The following is a 23,756-nucleotide window of genomic DNA, read 5'->3' as shown; positions in this document are numbered from 1 at the left end:
CGACCGTCGGCAGCGTCAGATTTTTTTATGAGTCCGCGACGCCGAAGTACCTGATGTAGTGGTGGTTGTGGGTAGTCTCGCCTCTCCTGCACCTTGAACTCGGGTTGAGGTAGTTGCTCTTGTTGGGGTCGGTCTCGCCTCTCCTGCACCTTGAACTCGGGTTGAGGTAGTTGCTCTTGTCGGAGTCGTTGTGGGTGGTCTCGCCTGTCGTACGACTTCATCTGGGGTGGTTGTAGGTGGCTCACTGGTTGGGGTCCAAGAAATCGGTTCCGTGTTGAAGTCTGCGGTATTCATAGCAGATGATAACCCGTTTGCGTCGTGACTTGCAGGATGGTCCTCCAAGTTCAAATGCATGTTCAGTGAAGGCATAAACGGGAAGTTCAGTGGTGCCTCCAGCTCAACGATTGCCATGTCGACATCCGCCTCAACGGACCCGTCATACCTTAGCAGCATGAAGGCCTGATATTTGGCACTCTGGCTGTGGCGACGTAGGAGAGAGCCGACTACGTTCGCGATGATGGGTGCGTGCAGCCTAAATGAGCTGTTGACGCGCTCGTTCCAGTTTCTCAGCTTGAAGAAGTACTGCGAGACCGACATGCAGCACCGTCGCTTTAAGATGCCGTTTAAAGTCAGCAGCAGCCTGGCGCAAGCGGCGTTTCTCCCTTCTGCCAGTCGGCCCACATTCTCCCAGAGCTGCAGCCGATTGAGGCGCTTAAACAACGTAACACGGAAGAGAGATATCAGCAGCATCTTTCGGTTCCAGGCCTTAACGAATTCCTCCAGAGTGTGCAGTCCGAGAGCGACTGCACGGATCGACACCCAGCACTTGCTTGAGTGGTAACTAAGCGCTCTAAATGTCCTCCTAAGACGGCGCCTCGTCAAAGCTCGAAGTCGCTCGCTTCCCTCCAGATAGTGGATTTCGCAGCTAACCTTCTGGGCAACATGCGATTGCAGAAGAGACAGACCTTCCTTCCGAGTCTCGTCTACCCGCAACTGTAGGAAGGTAACCAAGCGGTGACAGGACGTTTCTTGAGGCACTCCTTTCCGAGCTTGGTAGACATAGTGCTGGTTAAGCCGAGTCAAGGAGGAGGCGACTTGCAAGGCTTCCGTGGTGACTTCCGCCTGCGCGTGGTTGGACAGAGCCCGCAGGGCGGAGAATGACGCACTCCGGTGGATCCGCTGCATGGCCCATGTCAAGTGCAGAATGCAGAAGGTGTCGCGGTCCTGTAGGTACAGAACTACGGTAATCCATCGACGCAGTGCCCACGTGCTGCTACGACCTGCTCGACGTTGCACCAGGCGGAGCACGCTCTGCTGCCGAAGGTTCTCAGCACACCCCCGCTTCTGCCACACTGCCATAGCGAGGCGACAGCACTGGTCGTGATGCACGGTCACCCTACGAACCAGCCAGTTCATAGTGTCCTTTCGAGACCAGTGGCCGGGAGTCCGAAGGCCGTGGAAACCCCAGAGGAGCATCTTCCGTTGCCACACCGTGAAGAGGCTGCGCAGACGGAGAACGCGATGCCGTCGCAGGATTTGGGCTTCCATGGTGCTGATGGTGGTGAAGGTCACCGACCATCGGTGATGCATCTCCGATTGCACCTGGCGCAAGTGCCGTTTCTGAGTCTCTGTAAATAGCTCCACTAGAAATCGGCGCTTGCGCTTCGTTTGCAACTCGTTAAGGATGTCAGCGGCTATGTGGAAATTCGCCTTCCTTTCTGCGAACCATCGCTCATACTCCATCTGCTGCAGATCTGTCTTATGACGAGATTCTTGCAACGCTTCTCGGCGGCCGAACGCCACACGGTCGCGTGCTGCCGATTGTGAGACGGCGTGTTGCCGAAGGCGCGACCACGCCTGCAGCAGCCGGTCTCGGTGAACGTTCTGCATTACACTGAAGGCCAGGCTCCCCAGAATCGCGGCGGCAGCAGCTCTGGCGGCTTGCTGCTCCTGCCGATACCGAGCCTCGATGTTCTCCAACTCGACCAGGGGAGGGAAGTTTTTCGTGTGGGAGGGTCGCTGCTCCTTGCCTTTGGCAGTACGTGTCATCTTGGTGAGCGCTTCCACGAGACGTTCGGCCTCAGGAACGGATTCTGCTTCAAATAGTGTTTGTACCGTCCGTGTCTTGGCCTTCCGTCGCCGGCGAAGCCATTGTATTTCCACACGGGCTCCTTTACTCTGCACAGTCACCACGTTGACCAAAGGAATCACCGCCTGCTCTCAAAAAAGCCTAGCACTCACCTCCATCACGACTGGCATGTCCTTCGATAAGATGAAGAACTTGTCTAGCTGGAGCACGTATTGAAACTCGCGCCACGGAGGACATCCCTTGGACTTCATCCTCACTGAGCCGTACCGCGCTACACTGAGGGGGTCTACCAACCGCGCTCCAAACGCGGCTCGAGCAAATGTATTCTCGGAAGGTTCAGCGTTTGTTTTGGGAAGTAGAAGTGGCGAATCGGCCAGTCTCTCAATTGACCCGCCCCTGAAGGATTGGGATTTGGTTTTGACATGTCCGAGGTCCTCTGCACCAAACCCGATTTCCGCATAGGGGTTGGAATCAAATGGTACGGTCGGATCAAAGTCGTCCCACTTGGACATTTGTGTGCGTTCAACTCGCACACGAAATTTCCAAGATACGACTTGCTCGTGAATGATTAGGAACTTGAACGATTTAGTTTGAAACAGCGGTTACGATACAAAACAATCGCCAATGTTGCGATAATGACCGCCGCGAATGCACTGGCGAAGAATACAACTACGATGATTGTGTCCGACAAACCTCCGTCGGGGATACTTTCAGGGTCGTCGAGCTCAACTCTCACACAGGGCGACAGAGAGCCGAGGTCAGCTGCGGACGCTTCGTCGAGGTTACCATTGTAGTAATGTAGCGAGACGACGTTCAAAGCGTGGGCCTGCAAAGCTGTTCGTTGAGCAGTGGTGATATTTCCATGAACCAAGGAGTCAACGGTAGTGATGTCGGAAGAGGGGTAAAGCGCGGCTCGGCCGTCTATGCATGTTACCGATTCTACAGCATCGGAGTCGTAGCCTTGAGCGCAGCCCAAGACCCATACAACTACCTGGTTGACCAGTACCTTAGAATCCATTTCCAGGCGAGAGCTGCCCGCAGCGACGGTCCGAGGCTCTCGATTCAAACCGTAGACGATGTCACCGACGGATAGATCTCCACACATCACCCTCTGCCCGTCATCCTCCACGCAGCCGAAATTTACAGGATCCCACGAACCGTTGCGACAGCGCACTACTTGGGAGGGTGAGGAGGGCTGGGGCACGAATCCTGCAGCACAGCTCACGCGAACACTCTCGGCAGAGTCCTCGACCGCGAATCCTTCTCCGAACAGCGTAAGGGGTGGGCACGGCTTCGCGCAAGCCAGAGGTGGCCCCGGAAGCCGCCAAGCACCATTCTCGCAGGTCACTGAAACCGGCAGCTTCCCCACGTAGGGCGCGTTGGGCTCGAAGCCTGGCAGACAGCTTACCTGCCTGCTCGCGCCGTGGATCGCCAATGCCGATTCGAAGCTGTACCCAGGCTGGGTCCACCAGTCGGTCCAATTGAGCTGCTATCCGAGAACACTGACGCTTACCTTCGAACACGAAGCAAACGGTAGGTTGGCTTGACCGACACCCAATGCGCCTTTGAACGCCGGTGGAGAGTCGTCAACCGAGACCGCAGCCCAGGCTGTCGTTGTGTAGAGCCTGAGTTCCACGGCATTGAGAGACTCCTTCAAGGTCTGAAGTCGAGTCGGATCCAAGGCCGGTGAGCTTGGAAGATCCACACTCAGGTCCACACTCCCCTGCCATGCTCGAATCGTGTATGAGGTGACCACTAACACCCACAGAGGCAACCTCCGACGGTAGTAAGTGAAGATCAGCCAGCAACATGGCTAGGATACGCGACTCCTCCTTCACTCCTTTTTGGTTGGGCTGGGAAGGCCCTACATACAAAGCCGTAAAGTCAGAGGCCATGGTGATCTGCAGATGCTGCCGAGTGGAAGGTCCCAGGGTACAGGCGGCATCGAGGCTAACGGCGCATGCATGTTCCACATACCCCAGCGTCCTCGGTACCAGCAGCTTCCCAGATGTGCCCGTAAGAGAGCTGGGTAAGAGACATCTCGCGCTCCTACGCTTGCGTCCTGAGGAGCACAGACAGCAGCTCGATATAAGTCGCTGCGCAGCAGTCATGGTCTCGCAAGAACCGCGTCACCTTGTCTCTGCAGTCACCGCGACAGGCTCCGGCAGTGGCGAGCGGATGGCATTCGGAGAAGGGAAGGAGTTGGTTCAGCCAGCCCAGAAGTGATGCTTGGTGTCTTTCAATGAAGCAGTCGCCGCCGTCATAGGCACATTCAACAGATAAGCACTGTTCATCACACAAGCCGTTTCCCAGCCGTTCCATGGGGCACTGACACGCTGCGTCCACGCTCACCGGAAGATTGACAGACGCCGGCGTGGCATATGTGGTCTCTAGAACGCCCTGCCCACATCTTTCGCCTGAATAGCCTCGACGGCAGCCTGAGCGACCCATCCACAGAACAAGATCGCCGAAAAGCGCGATCCTGAGGCGATTGGGTCCAAGAAAAGAGCCCGTCTGGGCCAGCGTCGCCAGCCCTGCCCCTAGAGAGGCCCACGCCTCCAGGCACTTGTCGTGACACTCGGACAACGACTCGCTCTCCAACAAAAGCGCCATTGACTGCCAGCAAGTGCCCTGCAAGGAAGCTAACGAGGGGTCGAATCTTAGCACCTCGATGAAAGGCTTAGTGTCCTGAAGTGGAGAGGGCAGAAAGGCCTTCCTCGGCAACAGAAACCCCGACTCACCTCGCGGTGCCGTAGTCAGAGCCAGAGTGTGGTAGAGTTCTTCCGACGAATGGAAGTACTCGAGAGATGCACGGCCGCAGCCCGCAGCAAGGAAATCGAGGGTGGATTGGGATTCTACAGCCTGGAGCTTGTTGAGAACGCTGTTGTGAGACCACATGCAACGTTTGTCGTCGTCGGTGTAGCATAAGAGACGGAGCCACTGCCTTATGTCGTCTTGGAGCTGTTCGCACCCAGTCCAGGTGCCAGATAGGATGGTGTCGATGTCATCGCGACATTGGGAACAAAAAAAATCACTTCTGTCGTCATAGGCCAGCCGAGAACAAGAGCCCTCCAGGAGACCGCCCAGACTCTTCAAGGTGCTGGAGCAAGGAAGGCTGTTTTGCCCAAATGCGGCTGAGATGTGCGTCAACGTGACTGTTGGCGACGAAAAGAAGGACGTACGGAAGGCGCGCCATGAAGAGCGACCAAGGCATTCGCGAAGAGGGTTGAGCCCTGGACTGGACGCCAAAAAGGCGAACTCGCCGTCGAAGCAAAACCCGGCTGCGTCCACGCTTCCGCATTTCACACCGAATGGACTGAGATGAGAAAGGGGCACTGCCCCGGATACCGACTGGTCCAGCACAAGGTCAGAGAAAGGTGCATCGACGAGATACTTTTGGAGTGCGGAAGCCGACATGGATTGGATGTCCGTTTTCCACTCGCCGCTGAGTAGTAGGTCTACTGGGCCTTCGTCGGGATTGCCAATGAGGTTGGACCAGAAACAGGAGCGACAGTCGCCGTGACAGTCAGGACCGCGTTCGTCGCCGTTCCACACTCCATCCCCTAGACGCGGACAGGACGACAGACAGTCGCCTCCGCAGTCAACCCCTTCCTCCCTGCCGTTATGCACGCCGTCGAAGCATGTTGGACGGGTACATGAGAAGGAGACGTCTCCGATTAGGATTCCATGGTGGCACTTGATGAATCCAATCGCGGGGACAGCCCGTGCAAGCAGCTCGCACTGGAGCGGGACAACAGTGCCGTCTGGGAGAGATGTCAGCTGGGGAACGTGTACGTTTCGGCCATCGAAGACGTCCAGTGCCCCTACGTCACAATCCTCGCAGTCGGCACAGCGACCCCCGCAGTCGATGCCCTCCTCGTTGCCGTCTCGTACTCCGTTGGCGCACGAGTCCGCCTGAGCGCAGGAGCACTCCGCGAAACAGATGTCAGCACGACAAACCAGGACTCCGCAGATGGTATCACCCGAGCTCCATTCTCCGTCAACGCAGGTTTTTGCTGACTTGTCAGCGCCCCAAATGTGGTGTCCTGGGCTGCAGCTGTAAGTGACCTCGGATCCATGTGTTGGCGGCGCATCGAACTCGACGAAGGGTTCGGCCGGGCAGGACAGTCCGCACGATGGGCTCTCCCCTTTCCAGACGCCGTCAACGCACGTCAAGGTGCTCAAGGTGCTCAGAGAATCAGCCGAGTTGTGGCCAGGGGCGCACGAGACAGTTCGAATGGAGCCATGCCTTCGACCTGTTCCCTCGACGCTAAACCTTTCCGATAGTAACAGCTGGTCGCACGGCAAATGGCACTCAACTCGAGGTCCTGACTGCAGAGGCTTCCCATCTTCTACCGCTCGCCACAAGCCATCTACACAGAAAACGTAGTCCGAAACTATCGGATGTTCGACGTCGACGACTGGCATATACCCTGGCGCGCACTCCACTCTGGAACCCTCCGTTGCAAATGAAAAATGCATCCCAGGAAACTCCTGCTCTAGAGGCTGGCAGGGAATCTCACATCGCGTTCTGGAGGCAGACCAAAGGCCATCTTGACACGATACGACATCCGAGGAGACCGCGGGAGTTAGTAAAACAGCCTCAGTCGAGCACGACACCGTGGCATTGTGCTGCTGCGCGTTGATGTTGTAGGCACGGCCCAAGTCCAAGGGGGTGCACCCCACTACACATTCAATGTTGCCCTCAAGACGGAAAACTCCAGCCTCACAGAGGAGCACTGCCTTAGAACCATCCCGACTCACGTAGCCCTGCATGCATTCCACGTCGTAGGTCCAGGCGTCCCTCTGGACGAACTCAGCGTTGGTGGTCGCCGTCGGTAGGTTGTAGCATCTGCGCTTGCACTGGAGGTCCATGGTTGACCAGCCAGTCATCCCACAGGTGACTGTGGCCGGCTGGGCTCCTGACAGTATTTCACTGTCTTCAGAGCACACAATACTACGAGAAGCACCCAAGCAGTCTCCTTCTTCAGAGACGATGGAGTAGGCGGAGTCGGGGCTGGAGTAGGGTCCACAGCAGTAGTCGCAGACAATGGAGTCGCCGCTCCAGGAGCCGTCTTCGCATGTCCAAACAGCGGGATCGGAACCCGCTGTTACTCGGGCACCAACCGCACAAGTGACACGAATGCGAGATCCTTCAAAAAACCCTTCGTCGGCCTGGCTTCCCTCCACCACGGAAATCGCAAACGGTTTTCCGAATCGGATGTCACATGGGAGGCCGCAGGCAAAGGAGGCGTCTGACGGCCTCTCCCATTGCCCGTCCACGCACCGAGCGCTCGCCGTTTGCGTTGGAGATATAGTGCCATTGTCACACGCGACCTCGTACAGAGACCCGTGCACATCTGAATCAGCAAACCACGACACACTCACACCTGTCCTGTGGTGTCACATGGGAGACATTCATTTCCTGAAATGGAGTGAGGCAGTCAACTCCAAATGTCGTAAACATAACGGAGCCAGCTGGTGAGGGTGCGAACGTCTCGTCCACGAATGCGCCATGATCCCACGCTATCTGGAAGTCAGTTCCAGCGGTGAGGTCCTCTGGAAGATCTAGACGAATGGTGGCGCCTGACGCCGCAAAGAAACCTCTATCACCTGCATGCGACACGGAAAAAGACCTCACCGTGGATATGTTCCGTGGACAATGTTAACGATGAGGTATCACTGGCAACAGTAACCTTCGAGGCAAAGCCCAGTACGTGTGGAAACTCAAAGGTCCAAATGAAATCGGAGGCCGTCGGAACGCCCTTCTGGTTTGGGCTGATATTGAAGGAGCTCTTATGTGAGGACGGCAAGTCCGACGAGGAGGCGAAGCACCTCACTCTAAGCGTGCTGCTGAGAGCGTCTTCACCGCTAAGATTAGCGTAGACCCAGTCGCCTTCGTAGGGCGGAATCGAGGAAGAAATGAGGGCAGCAGCATCCACGTGCTCGCCCTGGGCGTCGCGGTCGCGCTCGGAGGGTCGATGAAGTCCGATTGTTTGCTGGTCGCTAGCAATGGTCCAAGCCGAATCAGACCAGACAACAGTCCAGCCGTCCTTTTTCCAGGACGCTTTCCCGTTGGCTGTGCCAGCGGCAGCGTAGACTCCAGAGAAGACCCGCACCTTGCTGGAAGTAAGTCTGGCCCTTTCATCGAACCCAGTGATGCCGAGGTAGGGACAGCCACCATCCTTCCGTAGGGAGAATGACAGCAAGTAGGGGTCGTTCGGTAACTGCCCAGTGTCCATCAACGTGCCAGCCAGCACTTGCACCCTCCACATACCCATCGCGAGGTTATCGCCCGTTGGTGATACACGAAGAGTTCTTCTGTCATTCAACAGGAGACACGAACCGTGAGTCCGAGCATTCTTGGTGGCCACACACGGAATTTCTAGAAGATCATTTCCCTGGTACACAAGAACCGCCGGAGGGTAGTCTTTTCCCAGAGGCCACCTCTCTTTGGGAAGGTACTGCGAAGTCTCGCTCAGATGAAGGTCGATATAGTGTCGTTCCAAGTAGGACCGGCTGCCTTGAGCGGGGTCACTGGAGACAAAGCGAGGCCCCTTTGTATCGGCAAGACACCTGTGCTCGGAGCAGACACTGCCCACATCACAGTCGCTGTTCATTCCACACTCGGATTCCAGATAGTCTACCTGCCCCATGGGTAAGGTGAAATCTTCAGGCTGATCACAAGGCACGCCGTTGCCTCCGAAATCCTGATTGGCGCATCCACAGAGACGAGTGGTGCCCAAAACGGACGGTACACCGAGGGAGATGTCGCACAGACCATCCTGGGCCACATCCACAAGGCAAGGCAACCCGATTTGCTCAAAGTAGTCAGGATCGAGTGCAGCCGACGCACCACACTCGAATTTGGAACTCACAGTGGCCACCTGTACCGCTGACTGCAACAAACCCTCAACCAGCAACGAAGATACCGAGCATGCTTGGTTTAAAAAGCACTCAAACACGACTGCGCCAGCGGCGGTTCCGGAGGACATACCGTCTGCGCAGCGTCCCTTGATGCATTGCGCCGCAAACGAGTCGACACAGTGCGCGTTGGAGAGGCACTGCTGCAGACTGACGACGCCGACGGCGGCGAAGAAGTCCGCTGGTGAATCACACGCGCCGCCGGTACCGTCCATGTCGACGTCAGGACACCCACAAACCTGGAACCGGTTCTGGATCTCGTCAGCAACGAGCCGTCGGCCGACACCCAGCTGTAGGTCACAGAAGCCGGCGCCGCAGAACCACTCGGCTGTCGGAAACGGACTCGACACCGTTCCTGGCGATCCGCAGACGTGCTCCGAAGGCCAGAGTTTAACGCGGAAAGCGGGTGATAAGGCGGTTCCGTCGAGGCTCATGTGGCACGCGTACGAATCCACGCAGAGCACCAACGACTCCAGCTTGTGGAAGCCCTTGCAGCTTCCAAATGTGGTGACCGGATCTATAGAACATACGTGATTGGCGGGGCACTCGGAATGCAGCACACATGTGGCCGCCGTAGGAATCGTGAGCAATATTGAAAGAAGCATTATTAAAATTAATGAACGACGTCTGATACGCAGGTCGTTCCCACAGCTCTGAGAGTATGTCTTTCTGTCAGAGGTCAGGAATTGTTGTACGCCGATTTCGCGAAATAGGTGTTTGAATGCAGAACCCTCTGACCATTCTGAACAATCCTGTCGACGACGACGACGATGTTGGTCTGGAGCGTTGTCTGCTAGCGGCAATGGAGGTTCGAGATCTCGAGAAGGCTGATACGTGCATTCGTAAGTTACGAGGACTCTTTCCTGTGTCGACCAAACTTGATATTCTGGACGCCCGCTACCAAGGAATGCTGAAAGGTGACGAGTTCGCTGAGGCTGCTTTGCTTGAAGTTCTAAAAAAAGATCCTACCAACGTCGCAGCTCGCAAAGCTTTGTTGGGACTCAGCTTACATTCGCCAGCGAAGAAGGTTGAGCTGCTGCGCAGCCACTTGGATGACTTCCCATCCGACGAAGAAAGCTGGAGGGAGCTTGCCCACACGCTTTCAGGTTTGGGCGCCTACGAAGACGCAGTCTTTTGTTTAGAGGAGGGACTCCTTCTCAAGCCGACCAACACGTACGTGATGCTAACCCTTGGGGAGTTGCTTCTCAGTTTGGACCGAGTTGAGGACGCGCGGAAGTACTTCGCTCGGGTTCTGCAAATCGACAACAATTGCTCGCGTGCCTGGTGGTACTTGCTCTTCACGTCCAAGCACCATTCTGTTACTGATCGAAAGCGTCAATTCGAGTTGCCGGAGCTCACCAAGCATGCCAAGGCTCGACTAGCTCCAAAAGATCTGTCGCAACCCCTTTCCAGGGCTGTCGCTGCAGTGCTGTCTGAGTTTTAGCGACACAGATGAAGAGACGTTTTGAGAAGCAACACATATCAGGAGAACAGGGCTGTCACCTCCGGAAGCACACTAGGGTACTGCAGCCAGAAGTCAGGGCTGATCCAGTCTTCGTGAAGGACCTTCAGAGGGTCCTCTTTTGTAGGTGTTTTGGGTCTGTTCCGCTGGTTCAGGTGCTCTTCCCGGGTCAGCTGCACCTTCGCAGGGGTTATTCTCACGATGATGGCCCCCTTTCGATGGGCCTGTGGCAGATCATTGTAGTTGACGTTGAAGTCGTCAAACAAGAGATCGTTTTTGTCCTTAGTTTGAGTTGTTTTTAATCTCTCATAAGCTTCGTTTGACGACATCCCAGTTCCAACAAGGCGCCAGAAGCACTCATTGTACTGGTTGTTTACGTGACAGTCGGCCTGTCGCCAAGCTAGGTAGTCGTGCAAGCTTTGAGCGGTGGGGTACTCCACTAGGCGCCCGTCGAAATGCGGCGGACAAAGTAGCTCGATGTCGAAGAATGCCGGCCATTGCATTACGAAGTTCGCGGTGAAAAGAGAAGTCACCAGTGACACCAGTTTCTGGACGCGGCGCCCCAGAAGGCTGCATTCTCTACCGAAGACGAAGGAGAACTCGTCACTCTGTCCGTAGCCAGCAATCATTTCGGGAATCCCTGCCATGGTCCTGCGGGCAGCTTCCACCATCAGCTTAATTCCGCGATCATCGTTAGGTTTGGCATACTGGTGTTTCGTCGTGAACTCCGAGAACCCCTTCCCGTCCACTCGGATGACCATGTACGTAGACCGCAGGGCCCGGGTCTCACTCTCGAAGTGCTTTGTGTATTCGAAGCGTGAGCAGGCCATGGATTTGGCGCATTTCAGGTATGTCGGTGACTGAAGGCAAAGCTACCATCCAGTCGATCGAGAACGACGATGGCACGATCAAGGAGGTCTTCTACAACCCAGCCCAGGTCTTCAACAGAGACCTCTCGCTGCTTGTACTGAAGTCCTTCGCCGACACGCGCCAGGCAGAAATCGAGCAGAAACACCAGAAGACGCTGAAAAAACGCACGGCTGCTGCCGTCGAGTCCGTAACGCCACAGTGGCAGGGCCTGAAGATCATCGAACCTCTGGCGGCCTCGGGTCTTCGATCCATTCGGTATGCTTTGGAGCTTGGCGACGACGTGCAGTACTGCGTGGCAAACGATTTGGATGGTCGTGCCGCCCGCCATGCCCTCCACAACGTCAACAGCAACGGTGTTCACGAAAAGGTTTTTGTCACTCTAGCCGATGCCAACGCTCTTCTGTTTTCGCAGTTTAGGTGCCTATCCAAGGACCAACCAGACCCCCGAACGTGCGACCTGGAATCGCTACCCCGGCCAGATGTGATCGATGTCGATCCTTACGGCTCCGTCGTGCCGTTCCTCGACTCCGCGGTGCGAGCAGTGGCTGACGGAGGGCTTCTCTGCCTGACCTCCACAGATATGCCTGTGCTAGGCGCGAACTGCCCCGAAGTGAGCTTCTACAAGTATGGAGGCAACGCCTTGAAAGCGAAGTGGCTTCATGAGATGAGCCTGCGCCTCGTACTACTTGCGACCCAGCAGTGCGCAAATCGAGCTGGGCGGCATATGGAGCCGCTGGTGTCGCTGTCTGTGGACTTCTACTGCCGGGTCTTCGTGCGTATTGTAGACTCAAAGGTCAAGTGTAAACTATCTGCATCGAGGACTGCCTTTGTGTTGCAATGCACGCAGTGCCCCGCATTTCAGTGAGAGTCAGGTTTTGCCAGTATGCAGCACCATTCCTTTTGGACGTCACGAGCCAAAGGGCGACGGTTCATTCACCGATGCTCATGGCCAGCCTTCAGGGTCGTTCAAGGTGGGACGTTGGCCTGACATATCGAGCTCATGCGAGCAGTGTGGAGGGCGGTACAGTATGGGGGGCCCGTTCTACTCTGGACCTCTACACTCGAAGCCCTTTGTTACGGCTCTACTGCAACTCTGCAAGACACCACCGGCAACCATGCAGCTCGCCATGACTAGGAAGATCCAGGGCACTCTCTCAGCGATTCTCGGCGAGCAGGAGGCTCCTCTGTTTTTCCACCTGCCCAGTCTGTGCCATTTTGCGAAGCTGACTCAGATGAAAACTGAGGTATTCAGGGCAGGCCTTCGTAGTCTGGGGTACGCCTCAAGCTACTTCCACCGAGATCCGCAAGCCATCAAGACAACCGCACCTACAGGCGTTGTGATGGCCGTACTGCGGGCCTACAAGAAGAAGACAGACGAATTATCCGACTCCTGGCCCGACATGCTCAAGAACTTTTATAATGGAAGCTGCCTGTCAGAAAAGGACGAGCAAACTGTTGAGTGGACCGTTACTGACGCCGACAAGCCTCAACAGGAAGGCGCGCTGTTTCTCCCAAACCCCAAGAAACACTGGGGCCCTGGATCTCTTCCAGGCAGCAAAAGGAAGAAGACACCACACGAGACTGATGCGGTTTAATCCATCACAAATCATTAAATGCGTTGAGCGGCTCCATGTCTGCTTTTCTGGGACTGACAAGGGGAGTACTTCCCGATAAAGCTGCTGTCGCAGCCTCCAATTTGGCTCCATGACAGCAAAAATACATGGCCAGGCCTGTAACTAGGACGAAGAGAACCTATGATGGATCTTCGGTGACGCTCACTAAGGCGATCCACAACGTCCAACAATGAGACACTTCCGTCATCTGGGAATTCCTGGTTTAGCATGGACGAACGAAAGCTCAGACACGACATCCGCCAAATGCAGCGCCACTACGATGACAAGCGCTACAAGAAGGCCTTGAAGCTGTCGGACGACATTCTGTCAAGGAACCCGACCCACGCAGAGACGATGGCCCTCAAGGCGCTGTGTCTGCTGTGCTCCCCGGGAATCAGTGGTGAGGACCCGCTGGATGTGGCTAAGCTTGCTGTCCGCACCAATCCTAAGGTCTGCGCTGCCTGGCACGCCATGGGTCTTGTGCAGAAGGACAGAGGGGAGTACACGACGGCACTTCGTACTCTTAAAATGGCGTGGCGCCTGGCGAATGGCTCACTGAACGTACTCCGCGACCTTATCCAGGCCGGATTGCAGAGCCAGCGGTACGGCGAGCTCACAGAGCTGGCCACGATTCCTTCCCCGCCTGTTTGGGCCCGAGCGGCTCTTACCTGTGCCTTCTGGCTCGGGGGGCGCGTGGACCTGGCCTGCGCCTTGCTGAGCGACGCTGAACGGCTGGATGCGTACCAGGTCGGAGAGGGGGGAATGTCGGAGCTGATGTTGGTGAAGGGCCGGCTGCTGGCTGAGCACCAGGGTCCAAGTGCGGCTCTAGACCACCTTCTGGTCAGTGAGGAGCTGATATTGGACAAGAGAGCGCTTCTGGAGCTGCGAGCACGTCTGTATGTCAGCTATGGTCGACCACTGGAGGCTCACGTCATGTACACCGAGCAGCTGTTGCCCACACTGCCTTCAAATCTTGACTACCTCCTGCTCTGCTTGGCGACCCACCCCAACAAGGAGATCTCCGACGCCTTCCCTCTCCAGACGCCGTCAGCCCCGTACCGTGCAGGTGCCGAGTCACAATGGGACTTGCTAGCTAAAAGGCTTGAGAGCGCTCCGGATCTCCCTCTGTTTCGTCTCAGCCAAGATCTTCTCGTGCCAAGAATGGAGACTGACTGGGTGCCAGTACCGTCGAGGGAAAAAAGAAACCTCAGGCTGGGCAACGTCCGAGAAGGTGAGCTGAGACGACTGGAGGTCGAGCTGGCCCTCCGAAGCAAGAATGCCAACGGCGATGCACTGGAGGCCTATATGGACGAGGTGGTGGCCGCCCACCCTAACGTTACCATGGAAGTGGCGCGTCTGCTGGTGTACCGCGCTGGGCCCCGGTTGGATGAGCTGCTATCTGAATTTTTGGTCAAGGGTTGGAATAAGGGCGTTCCCTCTCTCTTTACGATTACGGCTCCTTTGTTGATTCGCCAGAAAGCCGCGGTGGACGGCGTTGTGGCTTCCCAGACTGAGCTGGATGTGGTGGGTCGACTCTTTCGTGATGTGTACCGATCTGAGCTGCTGGCTTATGAACGTAAGTTCAGTGATGCCTTGGCTCTGATCGACTCTGTGGCGACCGACTTGCCGAGTTCTGTTGAGGTGTGGAGTGTGAAGAGTGAGATTCACAGGCTCTCGGGAGATGATCAGGCGGCCTATGACGCCATCGAGTGCGCTAGACAGCTGGATTTGCAAGACAGGTTCGTCAATTGCACCACTGTCGAGGCGCTCTGCAGGCTCGGCCGAGAAACCGAGGCTCACGAGTTGGCTAAGTTGTTTTCACAAGCTCCTGGACAGGCTGCCTGTAACCTGAAGGAGATGCAAGCACTGTGGTTCATGGAGGCTATGGCTCAAGCCACGCGAGACACCCCGGTTGAAGTCGAGTGGCTCCAAGAGATCAAGAAGTGTGTGGAAACAACCAAGGACGACATCGCCGATTTTCACTTCTTCTGCGCCCGTAAGCTGTACCTCAAGCAGTATGTCGAGTACTCATCACTCTGTGACCGGCTCTGCGACCACCAGGCATACGGGAGAGCTGTGCAGCGCCTCATCAGCATCCACCTCCACAACGGCGAGACCGAGGCTGCTGAAAGCATGGCGCTAGAGATGCGCTCGCGAACGCCCATACAGCCGGGGGCGTGGGCGGCCTCCGCCCAGGTTGCCCACGCAACCGGCAACCGGGAGGTTTTCGTGCAGGTCTGCAGCAAACTGTTCACCCTACGGCGGTGCCGCCCGTATGACTATCACGTCGTGCCAGTCGTGGCTTTTGCCCTACACTTCGACCCCTCCATAGCTGGAGAGCTGGATGAAAGTCTATCATGTGAGGTCGAGGGTGTTTGAGAATGCAGATCCCACCGCCGAGAAGTACCTAGAAAGCGCCCTGTGTGCGGTCGATGCTGAGTGCTTCCGAGAGCTGCTGTCGATTCTTGAGGGGTACGCCCTATGCAGTCTTGAAGCTCCTGCGGGTCTTATCGACGGGCTGAAGTCTGCTGTGTCTGACGCTACCCTGGAAGAGGCCCGGAGGGCACTGCACCTCTCACCAGAACTACAAGTACCCATAGTATCTATGTTCTCTGGTCTCGCGTGAATCACTGTTGAACTTCGCTCATGGGCTTCGTCAGAATTTCTCCTTCGCCGTACAGCGCGCGCCTGATCACTGCATCCGCCTGAGCGCGCCCATCATGCACCGCTTGATCCCGTCGGCCCAGCTTGTACTGTAGGTACCACTTAACTGTCAGGACTACGTGCTCGGCCACTAAGAACACCATCAGTCGTTCCCAAAGTTCCAAACCTCGGCCGACCTTCATCTGGAACACGCACATACCCAGGTTAGTCAGTACAGCAAGGTAGCTCATCAGCGTGACGATAGACTCATTGGGCCCTATCCCAGCCACCTGAACCGGGTAGGGCCGTCTGTAGGCCACTGTCAACTTGTACGCGTCGATCCGGATCTGGCTGAGGTAGTACACGTAGCATAGCAGCGGCAGAATCGGGAGGACAATGGAGAACAAGGTCGCATGACCAAAGTGTACCACCAGCGTCACGAAATCCTCCGCGGACATATCATGGCCGGAGGCGTCGTACTTATCCATACGCAACTGGTCCTCGGTGGAGGATTTCTTGGATGCGATTGAGCAGGCTTTCCTCGTTAGGTAGCTGGCAGTCGGCCTTAAGATCTCCAGACAGCCCCTCCCAAAGTTGACAACGAATAAAACTAGCAACTGCACTCGCAGTGTGGGCAGGCATCCGCCTTCGCTGTCGGCGCCACAGGGGTCCGCGAACTGCTTTACAAAGGCGAGGTACGCCAGCGCGTAGAAGTTGTTTACAATCCGGAAGCTGAACATCTTCAGCACGTAGGAACGGTCATAATCATCGTCGTACTTGTGATTCTCGAAGGCCGTTAGAATCGGTGCAAGTATGGACCAGAGGTTGTCACAGGCGAGAACCACCACCGCGTTGGCAAAGGATGTCAGAAGTTTTTCCCGGCCTTGGACCGTCTTGAAGCCGTAAAGCGACGCCAAGTACGGAAGTGAGAAGGACAAGGCCACGAGGCCGATTGTGGTGCCCATAAAAAGCAGGGTGATCGTCAAGGAAAAAAGCATACGGAGCTGGCTCTTGTACGGCGAGTACACCCTCTGAATGCCGACGGGGTCGGTCGGGTCTGGGAGAATGCTGTCGAACTGGAAATCTGACCTTCCTAAGGATGTTTTAGGCCTTTCAGCCCCCCAGGCGTCGATAAGCTTCGCCTGTCGCGCATTCCAGCGAATGATGAAGACACTAGACCAGACGACCATGTACGCCGAAAACGCGATTGACGACACCAGCACCACATTCGACTCGAAGCGCCCACGGAAATCCATTGCCAGCTGAACAGCGGTGACACATGCGCCGATGATGGCGGGGGGCCAGAGCGACACGGTGAAGAACTGAGCCCAGGCGAAGTAGAAAGCGATCTTCTCGCCGAAGTAGTCACGTATGAGGTGGAGCGGCTGGTCTGCAGCGAGAAACCACACTGGGCTGGCCCAGTTCTCTCGCAGTGACTGAAGAAGGACTGGCTGGTGCAGGGGAAACGCAGCCTCCATGATGCCGTAACCCTCCATAGTTTCGATGGAGAAGTACGGTTCAACTGCCTGTTTGAGTAAGCGGATTTTGTCCACCGGCCGGAAAATCGACACCTCGTTCGAGGGGACGTAGGGCACCACTAGCTCACGTCCCAGACGGTCATACCTCATCCAGACATCGCGGTTGGACTGACGTTCAATGTACTCGTTGAAGACCAGGTACACTGGCGGCACCAGATCCGGCTGATGCGAGGTGTTAGGACATACGTCCATGCAACCAAGTTCGATGTCGGGCGGCTTTTGTGATTTCTCCTGAGCCAGTGCGAATCTGAACTCTCGGTGGGTATAGACACCGCAGGCGGTAACGGCCGGAACTGGGCTATACTTCGTGTACTCGACTTCCTGGTCCCCTTCGATGGCTAGAAGTTCCTTTGCCAACCACTTCGAATGGTCCCGATGCAGACGAAGCTGCGTTTCAAACCGGGCGGCAAGCTGCTGACACAAACTGTCAGTCAGGTGCACCTTGATGAAAAGGAGGGCATGGTTGCTGGAGATGCTTTCCGTCACGGTGCAGCCGAGAGACCTGAGGAAGGATAAAAACCCAGCACAAATCTTCTCCCGTAGGTGCCCAAACGTGACTACAGGAGCTTCGAGCATTCTCTCGAGGTTGTACATGCTGGGCAAGTGGCTTGGATTTCCCATGGAGAGATCCCTTGCGCGGCACACCTGAAGCAGAATCCTCTTGGTCTCGCTTGCGCTGAGGAGGTCAGAATCTCTTTGAAGCCACAGCTTGAGCCGGGTTTGCCACAAGGCGTCTCGGGGCCCTCCTAAACTCGTTGAGGAAGAGAGGTCGTCCGGAGATGTGGGTAGCAGAGGCACCTCGGAAGGGTGCTCCTCAGGTCGGTCAAGTCTCCTCCTGAAAACAAAGCACCATTCCGAACTCTCAACTTTATCGACTGGCTCCTCTTTTTCCCAAGCCATATGATTCACGGCTGACAGCGGATAATCATGTATCCGATCGAAAGATCCAGACATACTGGTTGTGTGACGACTGTCGATATCATCTCTGATCACCATGCTGATGGCATTCTGAGTGCACACACCAAAACGTTAGCGCAATACGGATGCCCTGCATGTTGGGCATTGGAGGCGTCCGCGTGTAAACCATGCATACAAGCAGCCTGAATGAAACTGGTGAAAACATGGCAGACGGGCGCATTCTTGACCGCTTACATAGTTTTCGAGACACACTCCGCAGTGATCGTTGCATGAGGAGCGCGACACCCGTAGTCGCATGTGACGCAGCAACTGCAGAATCGGCCAGTGAACCTCGGTCAACGGCATGAGGACAGGGTCCGGCGGGTCGCTAGTCTGCACTCGTCTGAGCAATCGCCCACTTGAGACGTTCTGTGGCGGGTAGATTGTCGTATGGGTCGTCTCTTCGGGTTGCTCAGCTAGACACAGAAGGGAATTCTCTTGAACCTCAATCTGGACGGTGGTCTTCACCGTGTACGCGCGGGTGTCCTTCAGAAGCTGGAACTCCTGCACGCGGACGCCTCCGGCTTGCTCCGCAGCTTCCGTCCAGGTTGAAGTCCCTCGGAGAACTTTGTGGACAAAGTCATTCGTGATGTCGTTACTGCGTGACAGGGCTGGCCGCACCCTTACAAGAAAGTGAGCCAGGACTCAAGGTCCTGCATCGCACTAATACGACTTTCTCCAGTGTGATAGGGAACTACGTGAGGCATCCCAGAGAAGGGCACGGCGGCGAGTCTCCATCCTCATCATGAATTGTATTATCTCCTGTTGCCATTGTAGGGCTGTCGGTGCCAAACTTTCGCTCCTGGAGATACTCACTATCTTACGTAACCCTAAGCTAATGCGCCTGCGGTACAGCCTACACAATGTGCTGACCACGCTTCGAACCCCCAGCGTCATTTGACGTCGTCGCAATGCTCGACGTCTGGACACCACTTCACAATACGCCATGCCGGCAAAATTATTAGAAAAGTAGGCGATGTAGGGTACTGAATCCTGCAGATAACGCCCACGCGCGAAACGGACGACACAGCAACCCGAGTCCGGCGCCAAGACACACAACGGCCCTCTGTCTATCACGGTGGGTGTCTAGAGCCTCCTGCTTTGGATCATACTTCTGCACCAGGTGCTGAATGTACCTCTGCAGAATGGTGACGTCTTGGTCTAGATGGCGGCATCTGCTCTCTAGTTCGGCAGACAGCTCGCGGTGCTGCATAAGAGACCAGTGCTCCACGAATCGTAGCGTCCGTAGTCCTGTCGTTGCCAAAGGATTCAAGACCTGGAGAACTGCCCGGTCCAATCGGACCCGCACCATAACGAGTTTCTCTGGAGGGTTCTCTGTGTCGAACAGGGCAGTCGCTTGGTGACTGAAGGGCGCCAGGAGACCAACGTCGGAGTCGTCGTCAGCGTTCATGACTAAATTCAGGTTACAAAATCACTCATCAGAAACATCGGAGGGGGCGTCCTCGCGCATTGTGCCTTTACCGCCCTTACCACCCTTGCCACCCTTGGAGGAGTAGTTGACCTCGGTTGGCATCACTCCTCCAGAGGCAATTGTTACGTTACCAAGAAATTCGTTCAGTTCGTCGTCCTGTCGCACTGCCAATTGAATGTGACGAGGAGATATCCGCAACTTCTGATTCTCTTGCGCCACATTCCCAGCCAACTCCAACACCTCTGCACAAAGATATTCGAGAACGGACGCTAGGAAAATTGGTGCGCCCCCACCTATTCTTTTGGCGTAACGACCCGCTTTTAAGTAACGTCCAATCCGACCGACAGGGAAGGTGAGCCCTGCCTTCTCGCTCTTCGACGAGGCCTTGACTTTCTTCTTTCCGCCAGCGGGTACAGCTAAGCTCTTGCCTCCCTTACCAGACATCACACGTTATTACGAATTTAGCGTATGTGATGCCTGACATCCAACGATTCAGTGTCTCAGACTACCATGCTGGGGCTGGCCTTCCAGAGGCCCCCATATCCGCACTGGAGTTCGTGAACAGCGTTTCAGTGTCCCTCCTCCAACGCGACGTCCGTGAGTCTATGCCGCATGACCTGCGTCCGCAGGACTCGCCCGAGCCACTGCACGGTCCAGGCCTATTCGACAGCTTTCTCGTGCTTGCGCCGCCTATGGAGAGTCTCTTGTGCTTCGGTCCGGTACGGGACCTGTTCCCGATACCCAGCTCGGCCCAGACAAACCGCAGGCGCAGCCTTACTCCGAGCGTCCTGGTGCTCTATCCTGGGATGTCACAACTTCCAACTTCCTTAGGCAGTGTAAAGTGGGACACTATGAGTTTACAGCGTGAAACGACTGTGCTCGAGGATTCCATTGAGAAATTCTGCTCCACAATCATGTCTCCCACCGAGGTCACAGAACACAATGATGAAGAAAATGAAGAGACGGAGGAAACCTTTTCTTACCTCCTAATATCCAAAGACTCGCTGAAGGAGCAGAAGGTCGTGTGGAACGCGCGGAACGACGAAACATCCGAACCCATTACGTTTCGCGAGACAGTGGGACTGTGCAGGAGCGCTTCCAACGAGGAGCCACTGTATGCTGTCGCTCTTCATTCCACAACAACCGTATGCCTGCCAAGGTCAGCAGTAGTCCTAGCCCGGCTACAGATGATGCAGGAGGCCTGCCATCGCTTGGCGCGACCTCTACCGTCGTGGTTTCACTTCGCCAGCACCCGTGCTCAAGTCATCTCACCCACTGAACTCATTCGCTTTCGTGTCCCGACGTCTTTCGTTCTCATTGGACATTCACCCTTCTTTGGTCTCGCCGAGCGTGTTCTCCGACGTGTAAGCGCCGATGTAGCTGCCTCTACCCCACCTGACGCCTCTAATTCTGCGTCGCTTGTGGTACAATCGAACACTCGGGACACCCACTACTGGTCGAGAAAGCCCTCTGTCCGTGTACAGCTGCAGGCTGCGCCTGTGGAGCTGACTGCTGACATGGAGCTGCTGGGTGACCTCTGCTTCTTCACTTGTCAACCTTGTGTGAGGATTCCGGGAGGGCCTCGCGGCCTCCTCCACTCGGCAATCGCTACCGCACCTCCGCCCCCCAAACTATCTGTGTGCTTGCCTCTTGGCCTGCGACACACCTCCGTGGAGCACCCACTGGAAGCGGTTATGGACCGCGGTATTGCGTGTCTCAGCAGCCATGTGGGAACTCACATCCAACAGGCGTTCTATGGACGTGTATTCTCCGCGCTGTCCCCTGAATGCGTTGGCTATTTACAACGAGCCTTGCTGGAGGAAAAACGAGTGGCTATCGTTTCATCGGACACAGGCCTGAGATCGATGTTGGTTGTTGCCCTCCTTCAGCTGTTCAGGCCGCTAGTATGGCGGCATGCCGCCGTTCCAGTCGCACCAGACGACATTGACAAACTTTTATTTGAAGCGCCAGTTCCCGTCATCTTCGCCACTGCTGCTCTCCCGAACCAATTTCGACAGGCAGGCAAGATGGAAGTCGCTGCCGTCACCACGAGCTACTCTACGTTGTGGTCAGTCAGAGAAGTCCGCCATCTTCACTCCTTGCTTGCCTCCATTGGAAGAAGACTACGCATTGGCTCGCTCATGCCACCCTCCCACCCCAAACAGGGACGCCCTGAGCCCGCTATGCAGCTGAAACCGACAGAGCAGCTTACAGACATGGTGGTTCTGTTGCCGACACAACGGATGCTTCTGGTGCCATCCTCGTGGACACAGCCCGACGAGAAAATGTGGTTACCACCAGTGCTAAGGAGATATTCTGATGATGCCACCCTCATTCTGGAGCACGTCCACCAGGCGATACGGTCAGCTGACGAGCTGGTGACCATCTCTAGATGTTGGATTTCACTTCTCGACGCCTTTTTGTCGATGACGCAGTCTCTGAGTCACGAGGACGCTGCCATTCAGAGACCCAAGGGCGTCGTGACTATTAAGGGAGTATTCGGCAAGAAAACCACGTTGAACAAGACGCCACTGGAGGACCTGCAGGAATGGACGCCGTTCACGCTTGAGGCTAAGAACGCCCTCGTCGAGGCGGTCCAGTTCTTGGAGGACTCCACAGAGCTGCTGACGCAGATGTCACACGTTACCGCTGGAGTTCTGCTGGAGCGGGCTTCCCGTGCTGTTCAGAAAGGTTTCGTGCAATCCGTAGGCGACGTTTCCGCCCTTCTGGGTGACGACCACGAACCGCTGTTGCTTCCTAGCTGCCCCCTCTCTGAGGGAGTTGTAGTGTTCTCTGACGTCATTCATGCCGAGCTGGTGGATTTTTTCAACCTGCTCTGCGTTCGAGTAACCGAAGCCCTAAGCAAGCCTGCATCGATTTTATTGGCGTCCCCCAAGATCGCACCGGTGTGCTGCGAGGACGACTCAGATTCGAACGACCGGTTGCTCTCGGTTCCAGACATTGCTCCCCTCCCGTCATCCTCGCCGAAGAGCGACGGCTCGAAGTCAACGTGGGGGTCAGGCTGGGGCTCCGTCTGGAGCAAGAGGAGGACTTCGGAGCCACTGCGGTGAGTTGCAAAGCGTCTATCGATGCAGCAGTACAGATTTCTGTCCTCGACCTGAAATCACTGTCAAGCAGAAAATAACTGAGCTGGTTAAGTGGCTCACGTGCATCCTCCTACAGGAACCAAACGACGCGGCAGCGGCGCTTCGAGGTCAGTCGGGGCTCACTGATACTCTGGACTTCCACGGCACCCACTGTTCGATAAGAGACGTGGTGTCGGGACTGACAAGTGAGGAACTGTCCACGGAGTTGCCTTCTCCGTCACCCTCCATGAAGCTCTCCCCACCCCTTACGGGACTCGCTCCCCCATCAGCACCAAATATTAGCTGGTTGCAGTCCCTTCGAACCAGTCAGGCAATTGATGAACTTTTTCTGTGATCACGGAACCGACAAGTGAGGCAATTGAGGAACTTTTCCTACGATCACTGTGTAACGACATTCTTGACACTGTCCTCTGCCTCTTGCAAACTGGCTCGCTCAGAGCGGAGAGTGTCCAGCTTCTGCTCGTTTGTTTGTCGAACCTCAATCGGGACCTTGGTTTCGTAACTGGGATCGCACATTTTCCTCTCGTACCCTTCAATTTGCTTTGAAGCCTGAGCAATCTTCTTCTGCAGCTTCTGAACAATCTGTGCAAGGTTCACGGTGCCTGTAGGGTCAATGGAGAAGGAGACCGAATCGCCTGCCACACCTACCACTCGTCCGGGAGCGTGGTTATCCACCAGTGTCAAGGATCCGCTTTTGGCCAAAGTGGATACCAAGGCACTCTCCGATCCAATGAGAGACCGGATGTCGCCTGATGCGACGACGTTCAACTGGGGCTTCTCCTTGGGAGGGATCTCCAGTTGTGCGAAGAATGAGCGGATGGTGCGGATGACGCTCATCAGAGCATCAAACTCGCCGGCCACCTGCGGTGAGGCCTGGGTCTTGTCAGCCTGGGGGTAGGGAGCGATGCAAATCGACTTGCACCGCTGGTCTCCAAGTGGGATCTTTTGGTAAAGCTCCTCAGTAACGAAAGGGACCATCGGGTGAAGCATGCGTAGGCCCTCGTCCAGACACACCAGAAGCACGTTGAGCGCCACCACGTCCGACCCCACCTGCAGCCGTGGCTTTATGGCTTCGAGGTAGACGTCGCACAGCTCGTAGAGCCAGAAGCGGTAGGTGGAAT

At 55.9% G+C, this 23,756-nt stretch overlaps 11 protein-coding genes across 22 annotated transcripts; 4 read left to right on the top strand and 7 right to left on the bottom strand.

The window, feature by feature from the left end:
* Nucleotides 1–15: 15 nt before the first annotated feature.
* On the bottom strand, nucleotides 16–2,601 carry KVP17_000419 (uncharacterized protein; the record flags this gene model as incomplete). 2 transcript variants are annotated; one of them, XM_068521580.1, is made up of 3 exons in its annotated part: nucleotides 26–204; nucleotides 246–2,214; nucleotides 2,242–2,601. In XM_068521580.1, 3 exons carry the CDS (start codon nucleotides 2,599–2,601, stop codon nucleotides 26–28), a joined length of 2,508 nt encoding a protein of 835 aa, XP_068375836.1. The 2 variants fall into 2 exon arrangements, with proteins under 2 accessions (XP_068375837.1, XP_068375836.1); XM_068521581.1 differs by having other exon boundaries at nucleotides 16–2,214.
* A 56-nt stretch (nucleotides 2,602–2,657) lies between these two features.
* Nucleotides 2,658–9,618, bottom strand: KVP17_000421 (uncharacterized protein; the record flags this gene model as incomplete). 4 transcript variants are annotated; one of them, XM_068521589.1, is made up of 6 exons in its annotated part: nucleotides 2,658–3,575; nucleotides 3,603–3,812; nucleotides 3,856–4,114; nucleotides 4,143–7,449; nucleotides 7,478–7,702; nucleotides 7,731–9,618. In XM_068521589.1, 6 exons carry the CDS (start codon nucleotides 9,616–9,618, stop codon nucleotides 2,658–2,660), a joined length of 6,807 nt encoding a protein of 2,268 aa, XP_068375840.1. The 4 variants fall into 4 exon arrangements, with proteins under 4 accessions (XP_068375840.1, XP_068375842.1, XP_068375841.1 ...); XM_068521591.1 differs by lacking the exons at nucleotides 3,603–3,812; nucleotides 3,856–4,114; nucleotides 4,143–7,449; nucleotides 7,478–7,702; nucleotides 7,731–9,618 and having other exon boundaries at nucleotides 2,658–3,194; XM_068521590.1 differs by lacking the exons at nucleotides 2,658–3,575; nucleotides 3,603–3,812; nucleotides 3,856–4,114; nucleotides 7,478–7,702; nucleotides 7,731–9,618 and having other exon boundaries at nucleotides 4,139–6,982.
* A 116-nt stretch (nucleotides 9,619–9,734) lies between these two features.
* On the top strand, nucleotides 9,735–10,457 carry KVP17_000416 (uncharacterized protein; the record flags this gene model as incomplete). The annotated part of the gene is made up of 1 exon (XM_068521536.1): nucleotides 9,735–10,457. One exon carries the CDS (start codon nucleotides 9,735–9,737, stop codon nucleotides 10,455–10,457), a length of 723 nt encoding a protein of 240 aa, XP_068375830.1.
* Nucleotides 10,458–10,495: 38 nt separating this feature from the next.
* KVP17_000420 (uncharacterized protein) lies at nucleotides 10,496–11,305 on the bottom strand (the record flags this gene model as incomplete). Of its 2 annotated transcripts, none has more annotated exons than XM_068521585.1 (1): nucleotides 10,496–11,305. In XM_068521585.1, one exon carries the CDS (start codon nucleotides 11,303–11,305, stop codon nucleotides 10,496–10,498), a length of 810 nt encoding a protein of 269 aa, XP_068375839.1. The 2 variants fall into 2 exon arrangements, with proteins under 2 accessions (XP_068375839.1, XP_068375838.1); XM_068521584.1 differs by having other exon boundaries at nucleotides 10,496–11,236.
* Nucleotides 11,306–11,325: 20 nt separating this feature from the next.
* On the top strand, nucleotides 11,326–12,940 carry KVP17_000417 (uncharacterized protein; the record flags this gene model as incomplete). Of its 3 annotated transcripts, XM_068521550.1 has the most annotated exons (2): nucleotides 11,326–12,206; nucleotides 12,235–12,940. In XM_068521550.1, 2 exons carry the CDS (start codon nucleotides 11,326–11,328, stop codon nucleotides 12,938–12,940), a joined length of 1,587 nt encoding a protein of 528 aa, XP_068375831.1. The 3 variants fall into 3 exon arrangements, with proteins under 3 accessions (XP_068375831.1, XP_068375833.1, XP_068375832.1); XM_068521552.1 differs by lacking the exon at nucleotides 12,235–12,940 and having other exon boundaries at nucleotides 11,326–12,210; XM_068521551.1 differs by lacking the exon at nucleotides 11,326–12,206 and having other exon boundaries at nucleotides 12,374–12,940.
* A 246-nt stretch (nucleotides 12,941–13,186) lies between these two features.
* On the top strand, nucleotides 13,187–15,584 carry KVP17_000422 (uncharacterized protein; the record flags this gene model as incomplete). 2 transcript variants are annotated; one of them, XM_068521617.1, is made up of 2 exons in its annotated part: nucleotides 13,187–15,317; nucleotides 15,346–15,584. In XM_068521617.1, the coding sequence occupies 2 exons, from the start codon at nucleotides 13,187–13,189 to the stop codon at nucleotides 15,582–15,584; spliced, it is 2,370 nt and encodes a 789-aa protein (XP_068375845.1). The 2 variants fall into 2 exon arrangements, with proteins under 2 accessions (XP_068375845.1, XP_068375844.1); XM_068521616.1 differs by lacking the exon at nucleotides 15,346–15,584 and having other exon boundaries at nucleotides 13,187–15,337.
* A 1-nt stretch (nucleotide 15,585) lies between these two features.
* On the bottom strand, nucleotides 15,586–18,755 carry KVP17_000426 (uncharacterized protein; the record flags this gene model as incomplete). Of its 2 annotated transcripts, XM_068521635.1 has the most annotated exons (3): nucleotides 15,586–18,147; nucleotides 18,292–18,694; nucleotides 18,724–18,755. In XM_068521635.1, the coding sequence occupies 3 exons, from the start codon at nucleotides 18,753–18,755 to the stop codon at nucleotides 15,586–15,588; spliced, it is 2,997 nt and encodes a 998-aa protein (XP_068375850.1). The 2 variants fall into 2 exon arrangements, with proteins under 2 accessions (XP_068375850.1, XP_068375851.1); XM_068521636.1 differs by lacking the exons at nucleotides 18,292–18,694; nucleotides 18,724–18,755 and having other exon boundaries at nucleotides 15,586–18,039.
* Nucleotides 18,756–19,057: 302 nt separating this feature from the next.
* Nucleotides 19,058–19,507, bottom strand: KVP17_000423 (uncharacterized protein; the record flags this gene model as incomplete). Its single annotated transcript, XM_068521627.1, has 1 exon — nucleotides 19,058–19,507. One exon carries the CDS (start codon nucleotides 19,505–19,507, stop codon nucleotides 19,058–19,060), a length of 450 nt encoding a protein of 149 aa, XP_068375846.1.
* Nucleotides 19,508–19,528: 21 nt separating this feature from the next.
* KVP17_000424 (uncharacterized protein) lies at nucleotides 19,529–19,972 on the bottom strand (the record flags this gene model as incomplete). The annotated part of the gene is made up of 1 exon (XM_068521628.1): nucleotides 19,529–19,972. One exon carries the CDS (start codon nucleotides 19,970–19,972, stop codon nucleotides 19,529–19,531), a length of 444 nt encoding a protein of 147 aa, XP_068375847.1.
* Nucleotides 19,973–20,001: 29 nt separating this feature from the next.
* Nucleotides 20,002–22,969, top strand: KVP17_000425 (uncharacterized protein; the record flags this gene model as incomplete). 2 transcript variants are annotated; one of them, XM_068521630.1, is made up of 2 exons in its annotated part: nucleotides 20,380–22,595; nucleotides 22,624–22,969. In XM_068521630.1, 2 exons carry the CDS (start codon nucleotides 20,380–20,382, stop codon nucleotides 22,967–22,969), a joined length of 2,562 nt encoding a protein of 853 aa, XP_068375849.1. The 2 variants fall into 2 exon arrangements, with proteins under 2 accessions (XP_068375848.1, XP_068375849.1); XM_068521629.1 differs by lacking the exon at nucleotides 22,624–22,969 and having other exon boundaries at nucleotides 20,002–22,599.
* A 44-nt stretch (nucleotides 22,970–23,013) lies between these two features.
* On the bottom strand, nucleotides 23,014–23,756 carry KVP17_000418 (uncharacterized protein; the record flags this gene model as incomplete). Of its 2 annotated transcripts, none has more annotated exons than XM_068521569.1 (1): nucleotides 23,014–23,756. In XM_068521569.1, a coding segment is annotated over one exon (743 nt), but the record flags the coding sequence as incomplete, so codon positions are not given. The 2 variants fall into 2 exon arrangements, with proteins under 2 accessions (XP_068375835.1, XP_068375834.1); XM_068521568.1 differs by having other exon boundaries at nucleotides 23,014–23,613.

The sequence above is a fragment of a genome (assembly GCF_019968985.1).
Source record: "MAG: Porospora cf. gigantea B chromosome Unknown PgB_NODE_291_length_23756_cov_123.221, whole genome shotgun sequence".
Taxonomy (NCBI): Eukaryota; Apicomplexa; class Conoidasida; order Eugregarinorida; family Porosporidae; genus Porospora; species Porospora cf. gigantea B.
This window is presented reverse-complemented; position numbering and strand designations above follow the sequence as displayed.